This window comes from Trachurus japonicus, chromosome 7 (assembly GCF_045865225.1).
Source record: "Trachurus japonicus isolate A0001 chromosome 7, Traja_1.0".
Classification (NCBI taxonomy): domain Eukaryota; kingdom Metazoa; phylum Chordata; class Actinopteri; order Carangiformes; family Carangidae; genus Trachurus; species Trachurus japonicus.
In genome coordinates, this window is record NC_140913.1 from 32,525,702 (window position 1) to 32,540,961 (window position 15,260).

The 15,260-nt window shown below is 43.9% G+C and overlaps 1 protein-coding gene across 1 annotated transcript in view; it reads left to right on the forward strand.

The window, feature by feature from the left end:
• Window positions 1-23: 23 nt before the first annotated feature.
• nol9 (nucleolar protein 9) overlaps window positions 24-15,260 on the forward strand; it is a 19,670-nt gene continuing 4,433 nt past the window's right edge. The window contains exons 1-9 of the mRNA XM_085782901.1: window positions 24-195; window positions 1,501-2,046; window positions 3,944-4,154; window positions 4,245-4,375; window positions 6,851-6,986; window positions 8,376-8,472; window positions 9,798-9,895; window positions 11,555-11,722; window positions 12,378-12,630. Coding sequence (XP_085639027.1) covers window positions 1,552-2,046; window positions 3,944-4,154; window positions 4,245-4,375; window positions 6,851-6,986; window positions 8,376-8,472; window positions 9,798-9,895; window positions 11,555-11,722; window positions 12,378-12,630 — 1,589 coding nt within the window. The 5' untranslated portion in view covers window positions 24-195; window positions 1,501-1,551. The remainder of the gene's footprint in view (window positions 196-1,500; window positions 2,047-3,943; window positions 4,155-4,244; window positions 4,376-6,850; window positions 6,987-8,375; window positions 8,473-9,797; window positions 9,896-11,554; window positions 11,723-12,377; window positions 12,631-15,260) is intronic.

A 15,260-nucleotide genomic window follows, 5' to 3' on the forward strand; every position in this document is an offset into this window, starting at 1 on the left:
ACACTCCGGGTAACGCGTTGGTCGACCATCCGGAGGCGGCTGCGACTGTTTGTGGCTCACACATGTTAGCCGCTGTTAGCAGCTCCGGAGAGTCACGTTGTTGCTGTCAGGCTATTTATTAAATGTTTCCACCTCTTAATATTATAAAAGCTGCTCTCTACAGTTCCGCATTGTGTTTTCATTAACAAACAGGGGGTAAGTTTTTTGTCTTTCTCCACCTGAGAGCAGCAGCAGCAGTTAGCTTAGCGGCTAACGGGTTGTTCAGGTCTGTGACAGTTAAAGTTAAATAAAATAAAATAAAATAATTATTTTGTTTTTTCAATTAATTCACTATTTTTAATTGGTGTCGAACATCTGGCTCCTGTTTAACGGTGCCTTTATTGACCCGCTCGGCCTCACACTTTGTAGAATAAAGTGAAAGAAATCTGCGGTTAAATGATGTAGTTTTTGTGTTAGCGTGGTTAGCTTAGCCTGGCTGTTGAATTAATTTATTGTTTGTTTTTAAAGTAAATATCGGTTTGGCTGCAACTAATGACTGTTTTTAACAACAGGCAATTATAAAAACGTAATCAGAGGTAAAAACTCATTGTGTTTTGTGTTTTTGTGTTTGTGTAATCAGAGTAATTACAAACATCATTGATTAAACATTCAGTATTAAAATCTTTCACAAAACAGGCCTTTATGTGTATGAACTCTACTGATGAACTAAGTGTAGGTTTAGTTGTTTTCTGGTCTGATGATTGGAAAAATTACATTATCATTTTTAAAGCCAATTGTGTAAGTTAATGTTTCACAAATCTCGTACTATTTCTGGTGTCTACTTGTGTTTACACTGAGTATAACCAGAAATGTTCTAATATTGGTATAACTGCAGGTTAAATCTATAATGTTATGTTTTGTTTATGTTAATCTGCAGTAAATGTGTTTTATTCTGCACTTAAAAACTCAGTCTTCAGTCCAACCATGGCAGATTATAAATGATCTGAAAGCTTTAAAAGACTCCTGATGTTTGTCTGTGTGAAGTATTCCATTAACAGCTGTCGACGACACACAGAGTTGGTTCAGACATTAGGCTTCAGTGTGATTTTCCACACTCATAATAATCATCCTGTTGCTTTTTATATAAGACCGGGGGAGAAGAAAATCTTTTACATTTCTGTCATGTTTGTGCCTCTGTAGGTTTGGTTCAGGATTGAGACCATAGACTGTAAAACTCATCTTGACCAAGAGCGTTGAGGAACTTTATTTTATTTTGGGTTGATAAGTTTCAGGCTGTGCACAGAGTGAGGTGACTGCCCTCTTAACTGCTAAAAATGCACCAATAACAAAAACCTCTATCCTCGTTTGATTTCATGTTTTTACTTATAAAATGTTGAGGAAAATGTAAAGTTTTCTGACTCTCCAATACAAGGATTATGTGTTTTCTCACTGCACTTATAAAATTTTGTGTGAATGCATTTTAAACCAATTTTTGCTAATTCTCTGCTTTTGTCTCTGCAGGTTTCCCCCTTTGTTTTTCTTTCCACATGAACATTTGCTGATCAGAGCATCATGAAGGTGAGCAAACCCTCGCAGAGTAAAGGCCACACGAAGTCTAAGTGGAAGGACGTCAGGGGCAAACGATGCCGACCTCCTGTCAACTCCTCGGAGCTCGACTCCACCCCGGTCGTGACCAGGATCATCAAAGAGCATCATGTGACGGCGAAGAAGAAACCGAGCGTCAAGAGACTGAAAAACAAAGCAAAGTCCGTGTCCGACTCAAAGAAAAACTCCACTCCTCCTCCTCAGTCTGGACAGAAGAAGTCCACGGCCTACGGTCAGGCCAATGGCAGCTCGGCGTTTACGATGGACAATGAGTCGGACGACTCGCAGGAGTGGAAGGAGTTTTCCCGGTCCGTCCACGGGAACGGCGTGGACGCCATGGACGAGGTGGAGGAGGAGGAGGAGGACGTTCAGCCGGGTCGACTGGAGGGAAAAGCTCTTCACTACTGCGCAGAGAGAGACGACAGGAAGAACCACGCAGTGCTGGTCATGCAGAAGAACCAGGTGGGTTCAGCTCTTTATTCCACTTTATTAATCTCTACAAAAATGCTGCTGGTTATATTGACTCATTTAAAGCAGAAGTAAGTGATATATTTGTGTTAATATAAGTCTTAAATAGTTATATCTTCCGACAGCAATCACTTACATAGAGTGTTTGGTCTGAAACACGGGTCTGTCAGTCACTCTGCTCTGCTCTGAGCCGAAGAGAAAACATTTATCGTATCCTACAGTTTTTATCCAATGAGGAGAGAGAACGGCATGCAGGGCTGTGTGTGCAGCCAAGGAACGCCGTGAATGTGGCGACGTAGGGACGAGGACTGTTATGGTGCGTTCAAGGAAACTCGTATTTTTCCGACTGTGAAGTGGTACCAGTTCGATCTGGTACGAGTTCACCGGTCGGAAGTTACGAGTGGCCGTTATAGTGACTTTCACCGGTAAAACAGGTCGGAGAAACACGAGTGGGTTGCCTGAAACGCTACAAAGTCGTAAGTTGTGACTTGAAGCTGTAATTTACGATTTCAAAAGCCTGCCTGGAACGCAGCATTAGCGAAAACGACCGGACCACTTACTTCTGCTTTAACCTTATACTAAAGCTTTTTGTTCCCCTATAATGTGGCTCTCCAACTTAAATACGATAGAATTTGTACTTTGTGTGCCATCCAAGAGGTGGAGAATGAAATTCATTTTGTGTTCTACTGTCCTTTCTATGACTTTATAAGACAAAAACTGTAGGGCTGACCCAAAAAAATCGAAGCTTCGAAGCTTCATTCGTTGCCATGGAAAATCGATCATGAAGTCCGTGATCGATTGTTTTTTTTTTCTTCCTTTTTTCCTTTTTGACACCGGTTCTCATCGGCACTTGTTACATTACAATGAATAGGCTACTTGGCATCCTGGAAACCTGCCTGATTTTGGAGATATGCAGTGTTTGTTTGCCATTACTTTCATTATTTCCGCTACGGTCGCGCAACCCCCCCCCCCCGGATCGCGCACCCCGCCGGCCGTCGAAGCTTCGATTAAAATCGATTTTATGTCCGCGAAGCTTCGATTATCAAAATATGATAATCGGGTCAGCCCTAAAAAACTGTTTAGTAAGGTAGATCCAAATAAGTAATTTGTGTGATTGGACGATGCTGAGTAGATAAAACATCTTTTTCAGTTAAAAATATTTGCATTTTCGACGAAGAGCGATATACAGATGATGAGTACTGAATCTGGAGTTGTTTATTTATGTGTCGCACTTGTGTGGCGGGTAACACCAACGGGAAGGACTGTCTAGTTTTTGATTTGTCAGTAAATGTGTCTTGTAATCCCATATGGGATGTTACCACAGTGGTTTAGTTTAGTTTCAGTTTATTTCGGACATGTTAAAAGAAATAAGAAATAATACAGTAATGGACAGACATAACAAATAAATACTTTACAAAGACAACACATGGAAAAAATAAAAATACTTAAAAATGAAAATAATTTGTTTGTTTTTTCATATCCAAAAAGGAGTGGGAAGAAGTAAAATGTACTTCCACACCCCCTATTCATAAATTAGCTATTGTGCTATGGTGGCATGACACGAAAATAAATATTCATTCATTCATAAAATAAAAAATAAAAAAGCGTCCCGTTATTATCTCATAGCGTGAATGTGCAGGTCACAACTTGTCCACCAGAGCGTTGTGGAGTTGTTGGATTGTGTATTTGATGAGTTTGATGAGGGAAACCAAGAAATCCCATGAGCCTCCGTAGCGTAGCTCTGAGCAGCTCACGGCTCTGCTCCGCCGTTCTAAAAATAGCTTGCACCGACAATTAAAGGTAACGAACCTACTGCTATGACTATAAGGATTGTGGCAATTTGCCAAAATGTTGAACTATCCCTTTAATCTGTTTACTCTCCATGCTGCAGACGCTGTGTTTCCGGGGGAAGTGCTTCCTGACCTGCCTGTACGGCCGCGTGGAGGTGATGGGCTTCACCATCGAGGAGGGGCAGCAGTCGTACCCGCTCTTCTCTCCGGCGTCGCACTGTCCGCTGGTCATCAGAGCGCTGGAGAGCGCCGACGACACCCGGGACGACCGGACCGAGGCGGCGTCCATCCTCAGGAAGTACCTGTCCTCAGGTAAAACACCAGTTTGTTTATTTATTTAATCTTATTTAGATATCAGGAGACGCTGAGTTGGTTGTTTGATGCTTTTTCTTTTTCTTTCAGCATCCCAGAAGAAGTTGCTGAAGAAGGTGACGTCCCACTCGTCCCTCATCCTGCTGGAGCCGATGGAGACGCCTCTGACTCGCTTCCTGTCCAGCTTCTCTGACCTCAGCGAGTTGTTCAGCCCCCCCGTCGTAAGTCTTACACAGCCACAGTTCTTCTCTGAAGGAGGGTCTGGTGAGCGAGACTACAGCCACAGTAATCTTCTCCACCGTGCTTTGAAATGTGTGTCTGGCGTAACTATGGCAGCTGTGTCGGTGACGTGGTTGAATATCAACACTGATTGGATGTCGCGGCACAGCGTCACGCATAGGGATGGGAATCGAAAACTGGTTCCTCTTCGGAACCGGTTCCAACTTGGATCAGTTCTTGGAATCGTGTGCGTGTCTGCTTTAACGATTCCCTTATCGATTCCGTTTGGTTCAGAAACTCGCGCATTTGCAAAGAAAAAACAAACAAACAACACACGCTGTGTTCGGGTCAGAACAAAGAAAACACGGCGTGGAGGCAGAAGCATCAGTCTGGGGGTTGAGTGGTGTGACAGCATCGCCTGTGCACCTATGACACACACACACACATACACACCTGTGTGTGTAACCCGGCCGACACTGTGTAGTGTGGACATGTGGGCTGCTCTCGCGTCAAGAGTTGATGTCGCTGTTAAAGGTCAAAAGGTCAAAGGTTTTTTAATTGTCATTTCTTGTACGGTGTACACGAGATGAAATTGTGTGCTCCTAGATTAAAAGCAGTGCAAAAAATCTGAACATTCAAATAGAATAAAAGCATACAAAATAAAATCCTATGTTAATTAAAAATATACTAAATAAATACTCTTAATAGTAATAATAATTTTTTAAAAAGCAGCAGCAGTTAAGGTAAAGTGGTTAAAGGTGCAGCAACAGTTCACAGCCATTCGACAGTGCGCTCTCAGAGTTCAGTGCTCTCACAGCCTGGGGGAAAAAACTGTTGAGGAACCTTGTGGTCCTGCACCGGATGCTCCGGTATCTTTTACCGGAAGGCATCAGGGAGAACAGGCTGTGAGAAGGATGGTGAGTGTCTCGGGTAATTGCAGCTGCCCTGTGGATGCAGCGCCTTCTGTACAGGTTTACTGGATTGTTATTTTTGCGAGCCTCTCCCCGCCGCGACCCGACGCCCGACGGTCGGGCCAGTGTGTTCCTGGCTTTAGTTTATCAGCTCCAGGTGTTTTACAGTTGTTCTACCTGGAGCCGATCGCTAGGTTACACAGCGCCCACAAAGACCCGTTATTCTACCGGACTGAACGAGAGACTAATGACGTTACGTTACGTTAAAATCAATCTTCATTATAAATGAGGGTGCTTAGTGTTTATATCCACATGTCACTGTTCTCACAAAATAAAGTTAGTGATGTGTCTGCGTGGAGCAGTTGCTGACAGATGCAGCTGACAGTGACGTTTCCTCATTACTAAACCTGTGAGCCACCATTCGGTCCTTCCTCCCTCACGTCGTGAGGACAGGTCAACGTCTCCTGAACAGGCTACATGTCTATTCTTTGTGTTTTTCTCTCTTCATTTCCAACCACCTCGTTTCAGGTTTTGCTCGTAGCCACGTGAAACGGTAGCTACGCCCTGTGTCTTTTCTCTCGCGTGTTCTCTCTCTTTCGCTCGCTCACTCCGCATAAAAACGAACGTTATGAAAACAATAACTAGTGAGAAGAATACAGATGCATAAAAACCATGTAATGGAAACATTGTTAAATTCATCCTGTGAGCACAGCTGCCCCACAGCCACAGTGGTCTAGTGTTAACCTGTCCAGGCAGGTCGGTCCTGTCAACTTTTTTAATTTTAGAGCCATTAATGCAGTGTTTTCAACCTTGGGGTCGGGACCCCATGTGGGGTCGCCTGGAATTCAAATGGGATCGCCTTAAATGTCTAGTAATTGATTAAAAAAAAATTAAATAAACTAATTATTTTTCTTTTAAAAATCATGATTAAAAACACCACAGACAATCTTAAACAACTATATTCTTTATACATTCACTTTCTCGAATATAAATCAAGATCAAATAAAATGCAGCATATACAAATATCTGAGCTTGCTCATCTTGATTGAGGGTCACCAGAAATTTGTGATGTCAAAATGGGGTCATGAGCCAAAAAAGGTTGGGAACCACTGCATTAATGCAAACAAACCCATTTCTCTTTTATTCCCTAACCCAATGAGAATCGATAAGAGAATCGATAAGGAATCGAATCGATAAGCAATATCGATAATGGAATTGGAATCGCTAAATTTTTATCAATACCCATCCCTAGTCACGCAATGTCGCTTGAAAAGTTCAAATTTTTTAACTTCAAGCGATACACGTGATGACGTGATGGACACGATGGACGCTTCATTGCGTCGCTCTTATCGCCCGAAGCGCGCCACCCGACGTGCCATCGCGTGTCATCGCGTCATTTACATTGACTTTGAATGGAAACTTGTGGCGTTCATCACGTTTTGTTGTGACACACGGTAACAGAAACATCTCCTCCTTCTTCTCTTCCTCCTCTTTCTCTTCTTCCCCATCCTCCCTCTCCTCTTCCTCCTCCCCCTCCTCCTCCGCCTACTCCTCCTCCTCCTGCAGAGTGAGCTCCTGTCGGCGGTCCTCGACACTCCTCTCAACGGTCTGGGGATGGTTCCTCTGCTCGGCTCCATCGAGGGTCTGAAGACGTCGAGGAGCTACAGAGACGCTCTCAACGCCGTGGTCGGAGCCTGCAGAGGTTAGTCCACAACACCACATTATTATTATTATCATCAATAATAATATTATTATTATTATTATTATCATCAATAATATTATTATCAATATCATTATCATATATTATCTGAGTCCATTCCTGGGTAAACACACTGATATTTTTCACAACACTTTATAAACGTGGCACAAATCTAACCTGAACATTGTTAAATTAAATGATTAAAGCTGCAGCAGTGAACACACAGTAACTCTGTCTGAGACACTTTTAATTTCCCGAGGAGATTTTCATGTTACACTATAAAAACATCTGACAAGGTGAGTGATTATTTAGAACAAAACTTCAAACTTAACATGTTTGTGCTGTTGGCTGAATGTTTTAAACCAGACAGCAGAAATCAATAACTAATATCTGACTAGTTTTGGATCTGGACAAACAACTTTTTCCCCCTATCCTTGCTCCATTATAATCGTCTTTAATTTAAAAAATAATAACAATAATATTCAGGTTTACGGTGTGAAAAGGGGCTGAATGTTCCTCACACCCACCCAAACCGGGATACTGTATTTATCATGTATACAGGGATACTGAATAACCGGGTTTCTCTAAGTTCATGTAAACACCATACCCCGAATTTGATCAAAATACGGGGTACTTAAAAAACCCGATTAAAACCGGGGTACTGAAGTGCATGTGAACGCAGTCACTGACTGATTGATACTGATATTGATCCAGTGTCGTCTCTTCTTGTGCACCAGGTGTCAAGTATCTCAGCGGATTATGTGAAACATGTCAATGTTAAAGGGATAGTTCACCTAAAATTCAAATTTCACTCATTATCTACTCACCCTCATGTGGACTAAGGGCTGGGAGAAGTTTCAGAGTCCTCCGTGCCTTCTCTGAGTTACGGGGGGGTCTGCGCAGCACTGCGTGTCCATATGACGGTTGAGAATGGAGCTCACTTTTCTTCGTACAAAAAGACACACCAAAAAACATCCAAATACCTCCATAGTGCTTGTCTGTACTGTTTGTAGCGGAAGCTCCCAGTGTCTCAGTTCACTGCTCTTCCTGTGTCAGTGCAAATCTCGCGTGATTTGCACTGACGGGCGGAACAATTTCTCATGTCGGGGCTTCAATACAAGAGGGACATTACAGACGAGCACTATGGAGGTATTTGGATGTTTTTTGGTGTGTCTTTTTGGACGAAGAAAAGTGAGCCCCATTCACAACCATTATATGGACAAATACTGCTGCGCGGACCCCCCCTGTAACTCAGAGAAGCCACGGAGGACTCTGAAACTTCTCCCAGCGCTTAGTCGACATGAGGGTGAACTATCCCTTTAATAGATTGATTGATGGTTTCTGCACTGATTAATTATTAATATTACATGAACTCTTGTCCATCACTCGTAGGAGACATAGACGGCTGCGCTGTGATTCTCGTCTGTGGCTCCAAGAACGTGGGAAAGTCGACGTTCATCCGCACCCTGATCAACACCTTATTAAACCAGTAAGTGTTAAACTGAATATATGAAATATAAATATATGAAAACCTGGTGTTTTGTAACAGTTTTTTTTATTTTTATATGCTCAGATTTTAATTTATAAACACTTAAAGGACAATTCCGGGCAAATTCAACTCGGGGGCTGTATTTTCCTAACATTTTAGGTCTAAAAGAAGGAATCTGAAGATTTTCAGTTCAATTGCTCCTGTTTTGCGGTAGTTGTGTCTGTCCCCGCATCGCCACGACAGCGATGAATGGGAGCGGATGGAAGTTCCGCTGCTTAGGCTGTTTACATCCCTCAAAGCCGCAATTTTTTTCCACAGACAGCGTCAGATGGCTATTCAAACATGAACCGAGAAGTTTATTTACTTCAAGCAAGCCAACATGTTTGTAAAACTCGATCTAATTCAAAGTCTCCCGGAGTCTCGCACGAGACCCAGTTGCCGTGCGCGGTGTGTTCAGATGCAGTGGGAAAGCTGCCGTTTGTGTCATAAACACAGGAATATCAACTCTTAACTTGCTTCAAGTAATAAAAACTTCTCGGTGCATGTTTGAGTAGCCATCTGACTAGGGGTGGGAGAAAAAATCGATTCACATATATATCGCAATATCTTTTTTGACGATTTTTTTTAATTTTTTTTTTTTAATTTTTTAATTTAATTTAATTTATTTTTTTAATATTGTGCAATGTGCATTTGTTAGCCTTTTTTACATACAGAGAGTACAGGTTTTGAAAAGGGTTTAAGTTCACTTTATAATGGAGTATGTTAATTTATAGGCTCCTACAGTATTTGTGTGCAGATAAATGTTAAAAATGCAGCCTGAAAATCGAGAGAATCGGCAATATCGTAGAATCGCAATTTAAATCGAATCGCCATCCAAAAAATCGTAGAAGAATCGAATCGGGAGAAAAGCATATTGTCCCAGCCCTACATCTGACGCTGTCTGTGGAAAAAAATTGCGGCTTTGAAGGATGTAAACAGCCTAAGTAGCGGAACTTGCATCTGCTCCCATTCATCGCTGCCGTGGCGATGCGGGGACAGACACAACTACTGCAAAACAGGAGCAATTAAACTGAAAATCTTCAGATTCCTTCTTTTAGACCTAAAATGTTAGGAAAATACAGCCCCCCCGAGTTGAATTTGCCCGGAATTGTCCTTTAACATGACCGTACTATTGGTTGTATTCTAGTGTAAACTCTTTAGTGTAAAGTCTTTAACACTCCTGTAGAGATCAGTAGAGTTCACCAGGACAGTCACAGTAAAACATGGGATGATAAAATGTTAATATGTTCTTGTGTGTGTGTGTTTCTGTGTGTGTGTTTCTGCAGCACCACCAGTGTGGATTATTTGGAGGCCGACCTCGGTCAGACAGAGTTCACTCCTGCCGGTTGTTTGTCGTTGTCGACCGTCAGAGAGCCGCTGCTGGGTAAAGTGTTAACGCTGCCGTCGGTTCACAGCTCGGCTGCACGTCAGGGTGGGAGAGAGGGAGGGAGGGAAAAAAGATTGTGAAAAGGGAAGGAAAGAAAGATGGAGGGAGGGAGGGAACAGATTCGTTCAAGGAAGGAAGAAGTGAAAAAGGAAGGAAAGATGGGGAGAGTGAACAACTCAGGTCAATTTGATCAAAAGAGGAAGGAAGGACGGACAATGGGAAAGATGGGAGGAAAGATGGAGGGAGGGAACAGATTTGTTCAAGGAAGGAAGAAGGGGAAAAAGGAAGGAAAGATGGAGGGAGGGAACAAATCAGGTCAATTTGATCAAAACAGGAAGGAAAGAAGGAAGGGAAAAAGGATTGTGGAAGGAAGGAAGGGAAAAAAGGATTAAGGAAGGAAGGAAGGAAGGAAGGGAAAAAAGATTGTGGAAAGAAGGAATGGAAAAGGGAAGGAAAGAAAGATGGAGGGAGGGAACAGATTTGTTCAAGGAAGGAAGAAGTGAAAAAGGAAGGAAAGATGGAGGGAGGGAACAAATCAGGTAAATTTGATCAAAACAGGAAGGAAAGAAGGAAGGGAGGAAGGAAGGACGGACAATGGGAAAGATGGGAGGAAAGATGGAGGGAGGGAACAGATTCGTTCAAGGAAGGAAGAAGGGAAAAAGGAAGGAAAGATGGAGGGAGGGAACAAATCAGGTCAATTTGATCAAAAGAGGAAGGAAGGAAGGAAGGGGAAAAGGGATTGTGGAAGGAAGGAAGGAAGGAAGGGGGGGGAAGGATTGTGGAAGGAAGGAAGGGGAAAAAAGGATTGTGGAAGGAAGGAAGGGGAAAAAAGGATTGTGGAAGGAAGGAAGGGGAAAAGGGATTGTGGAAGGAAGGAAGGAAGGAAGGAAGGGGGGAAAAAGGATTGTGGAAGGAAGGAAGGAAGGGGGGAAAAAGGATTGTGGAAGGAAGGGGGAAAAGGATTGTGGAAGGAAGGAAGGGGGAAAAAGGATTGTTGAAGGAAGGGGAAAAAGGATTGTGGAAGGAAGGAAGGGCAAAAAGGATTGTGGAAGGAAGGGGAAAAAGGATTGTGGAAGGAGGAACGGAAGGGAAAAAAGGATTGTGGAAGGAAGGAAGGGAAAAAAGGACTGTGGAAGGAAGGAAGGAAGGAAGGAAGGAAGGGGAAAAGGAAGGAAAGATGGAGGGAGGGAACATTTGATCAAAAGAGGAAGGAAAGAAGGAAGGGAAAAGGATTGTGGAAGGAAGGAAGGGAAAAAAGAATTGTGGAAGGAAGGAAAGGGGAAAAAAGGATTGTGGAAGGAAGGAAGGGAAGGAAAGAAGGGGAAAAAAGGATTGTGGAAGGAAGGAAGGAAGGAAGGGGGGAAAAAGGATTGTGGAAGGAAGGAAGGAAGGAAGGGGGGAAAAAGGATTGTGGAAGGAAGGAAGGAAGGAAGGGGGGAAAAAGGATTGTGGAAGGAAGGAAGGGAAAAAGGATTGTGGAAGGAAGGGAGAAAGGAAAGAAGGAAGGAAGGATGGAGGAAGGGAACAGAAGGACAACAGGAGGGTTAAATGTGAATCTGATCTGAGCTGTTTGATCTTTTTTTTGTTTTTTCCTGTTTGTTTGAGTTTGTGTCGGTAGTTTTCACTGGGAGCTGTGTTTTCCTTGTTTTCCTGCAGGTCCGCCCTTCACCCACCAGCGCTCCCCGGATCACATGATCTACTACGGACAGTCGTCCTGCGAGTCCGACCTGGACCGCTACCTGGAGTCGCTGAAGGCTCTGTGGCGCCGGCGCTCCCAGAGCCGGGAGACGCCGCTCATCATCAACACCATGGGCTGGGTCAAAGGTGGGCGTCGCCACGGCAACGGCACGAAGAACGTTTAACCCCTTCTGTTGTCCTTCTTTGACCCAATCTGTTTCCTTCCTCCATCCTTCCTTCTTTCCTTCCTTTCTCCCTTTCTTCTTTCCACAATCCTTTTTCCCTTCCTTCTTTCCTTCCTTCCTTCCCTTCATCCTTACTTCTTCCTTCCTTCCTCTTTTGATCCAAATGACCTGATCTGTTCCCTATCCCTCCATCTTTCTTTCCTCCCCCTTTCCCTTACTTCTTTCCCTTCTTCCTTCCTTGAACGAATCTGTTCCCTCCCTCCATCTTTCTTTACTCCCCCTTTCCCTTCCTCCTTTCCACAATCCTTTTTCCTTCCTTCCTTCCTTCCTTCTTCCTTCTTCTTCCTTCCTTGAACGAATCTGTTCCCTCCATCTATCTTTCTTTCCCTCCCTTTTCCCTTCCTTCTTTCCACAATCCTTTTCCCCTCCCTTCCTTCCTTCCTTCCTTCCTTCCTTGAACAAATCTGTTCCCTCCTTCTATCTTTCCTTTCTTTTTCCCTTCCTTCTTTACTCCCATCTTTCCCTTCGTCCTTCCTTCCTTCCTTCCTTTCTTCCTTGACCCAGGAGGACAACAAGAGGGTTAAATAAAGTCTTTGTCTTCTCTCTCCGCTCTTCAGGATTCGGCTTCCAGCTTCTCGTGGACATGATCCGCTTCTTCCCGGTGTCGCACGTCGTCCAGCTGGTCCACGGCGCCGCCACCCAGTGCCCGCCGCTCACGCCGGAGTTTCTGCGGACGGCCCACGGCTGCCAGACGCACCCGCCCGCCCAGACCGCCATGGACGAGTTCACGGAGAGCCACAGCGCTCCACGCAGCTACACCCACCTCGTCGTGCAGTCAGAGTTCCAGAGAGTCGGCTGCCAAGGATTCTCGTGAGTTAAAGGAGAATTCTGGTCATTTTTGACCCCTGAATCGTTGTCCTGATGGTCACCCAGTGTTGGGGGGAGCAAAAAAAAAAAAAAAAGAAAATTGATGGCAAACCGGAGTTACACCATGGCTACCCGGCGCTAGGGATAGTGACAACGCTAACCTATGGGGGCAATTCTTTCAACCACAACAAACTCTCAGAAAACAATCAAATATCTATGGCACATGACTGGAATCCTTAGAGACACCACTGAACTCATATAGTGTACAGCATTGATTGTCCACGACAATTTTCCCTCCGGGGACATTAAAGTTTATTTTGATTATTTTGATTGATTGATAAACAGTATAAACTTTGTGTTTTTGCATGTAGCCACCAAGGGGGCAGTTGTCGGTCTGAGAAGTGAAGCTCACTTCCGCGTTCAAAAAACTGCAATCCCCTCGGATTCCTCTGGGGGCTGGTGTCAGAAGGGAGCATTCCCCATAGACCCCCATGTTAAAATCGCCGACTTTACATCCTCAATAAACATGATCAAAGCCTGGTGTCAGAACGTTTTTTCGTCTCAATCTATAGTTTCTACCCCCGCACACACTCTGAGGGGGGTGAATTTTTTTTTAACTCTACAGTTTTACTGTTATTAGGTTTAAATTCTGGCCAATCAGGGCGCGGAAACGTTGAGTGACAGGTCCGAGCAGCTCCGTGGACAGCTGCTTCGAGGCCAGTGGGCGGGTTCTCGGCCGGCCAATCCAACATGGCGCTGTTCAGGCCGCCATATTTGAGTCACAAAAACGACTCCCCAAAACCAATGGGTGACGTCACGGACACTACGTCCATTCTTTTTACAGTCTATGGTAGCCACTCACCTCAGACAGCCGAACTCTGAAACATCCTGGAAAGACATTACTATCCGATCACAGAGCGCCTGCTCTCCCCGCCACAGAAACAAACACTTTTTCCTTGTTGTGATGATTTCTTTACTAAAATAAACGTTCGGAGCATAGACTGTAAAAAGAATGGACGTAGCATCCGTGACGTCACCCATTGGTTTTGGGGAGTCGTTTTTGTGACTCAAATATGGCGGCCTGAACAGCGCCATGTTGGATTGGCCGGCCGAGAACCCGCCCACTGGCCTCGAAGCAGCTGTCCACGGAGCTGCTCGGACCTGTCACTCAACGTTTCCGTGCCCTAATTGACCCTTTGTTGGCCTTCTGATTGGTCTGCTGTTCCACCAATCAGAGCGCTTCTCCCCATGTCACGTGTTGTGCAACATTCTAAGGTTGGACAACACTGGAATGAAACCCTATGAAACAAGATAGGTAGACAGCAACTTTTGGGCAAAAACTACTTTATAATTTTTCAATATGGTTAAAATGTGTGCCTGGGGTTCCTGCAATAGCAACTCACAATATCTGGAACGTATTTGAGTCATTTTTATCCCATTCCCCAAACACAAGACATCAATAAACATACTTACTGTATATAATATTACTTTAACTTTCTGTTATGTATTTAGTTGAGCTTAATAATAGGGTTTGGGGGTGGTCCACTAGGGGGAGCTGTAGGCATAGGTCAGGGGTTAACTGTTAACAAAGTTTTGTTTGTTGTTGTTGTTGTGTGCAGTCCTCATGAGAAGTGAGCCTGTTTTCCCTGGCTGTACTTTGTGCTATTGAAGCTCATTCATTCTCCAGTCCACTCTCTGGTCGTGTTCTTTAACAGAGAAGATCTAATACCTTCAAAGTTATCTAGCAAACGTAACATTACCGCTACTAATGTCTTTTGAACTTTGTGAAGTTTTACGAGGAGAAACGGGAGATCGGCGGAGATTAAGCGTTAGCTTGTAGCTAACGTTAGCTAGCGCCGTTAGCTACTAACTAGTGAGTGACCAAAACAATGATTTTTCCCCATTTTTCGGAAAAGTCGGGTAATGCCCGTTCAATCGTTCTTTAGCCACGTCTGTCTTCTATCATGGACACCATTTTTCTGATATGTAAGTTAATTCAAATTTCCCTTACTAGCAATTTAAATCTTCCTAATTTTCAATGGTTTCCAATGGGAGTTGACCCTTCCGTGACCATTGTTTGTCCAACCTAGCAACAGTAACCGTGGGGGGCGGGGCCTTGACAAAGGGTCAATTGGCCAGAGTTTTAACCTAATAACAGTAAAACAGTAGAGTTAAAAAAAAATTCACCCCCCTCAGAGTGTGTGCGGGGGTAGAAACTATCGATTGAGACGAAAAAACGTTCTGACACCAGGCTTTTAACATGTTTATTGAGGATGTGAAGTCGGCAATTTTAACATGGGGGTCTATGGAGAATGCTCCCTTCTGACACCAGCCCCCAGAGGAATCCGAGGGGACTGCAGTTTTTTGAACGCGGAAGTGAGCTTCACTTCTCAGACCGACAACTGCCCCCTTGGTTCGGAGATATTTTGGACATTACCACTGCACTGCTCCACCGTTTATTTTAGTAAAGAAATCATCACAACAAGGAAAAAGTGTTTGTTTCTGTGGCGGGGAGAGCAGGCGCTCTGTGATCGGATAGTAATGTCTTTCCAGGATGTTTCAGAGTTCGGCTATCTGAGGTGAGTGGCTACATGCAAAAACACAAAGTTTATACTGTTTATACTGTACACTAT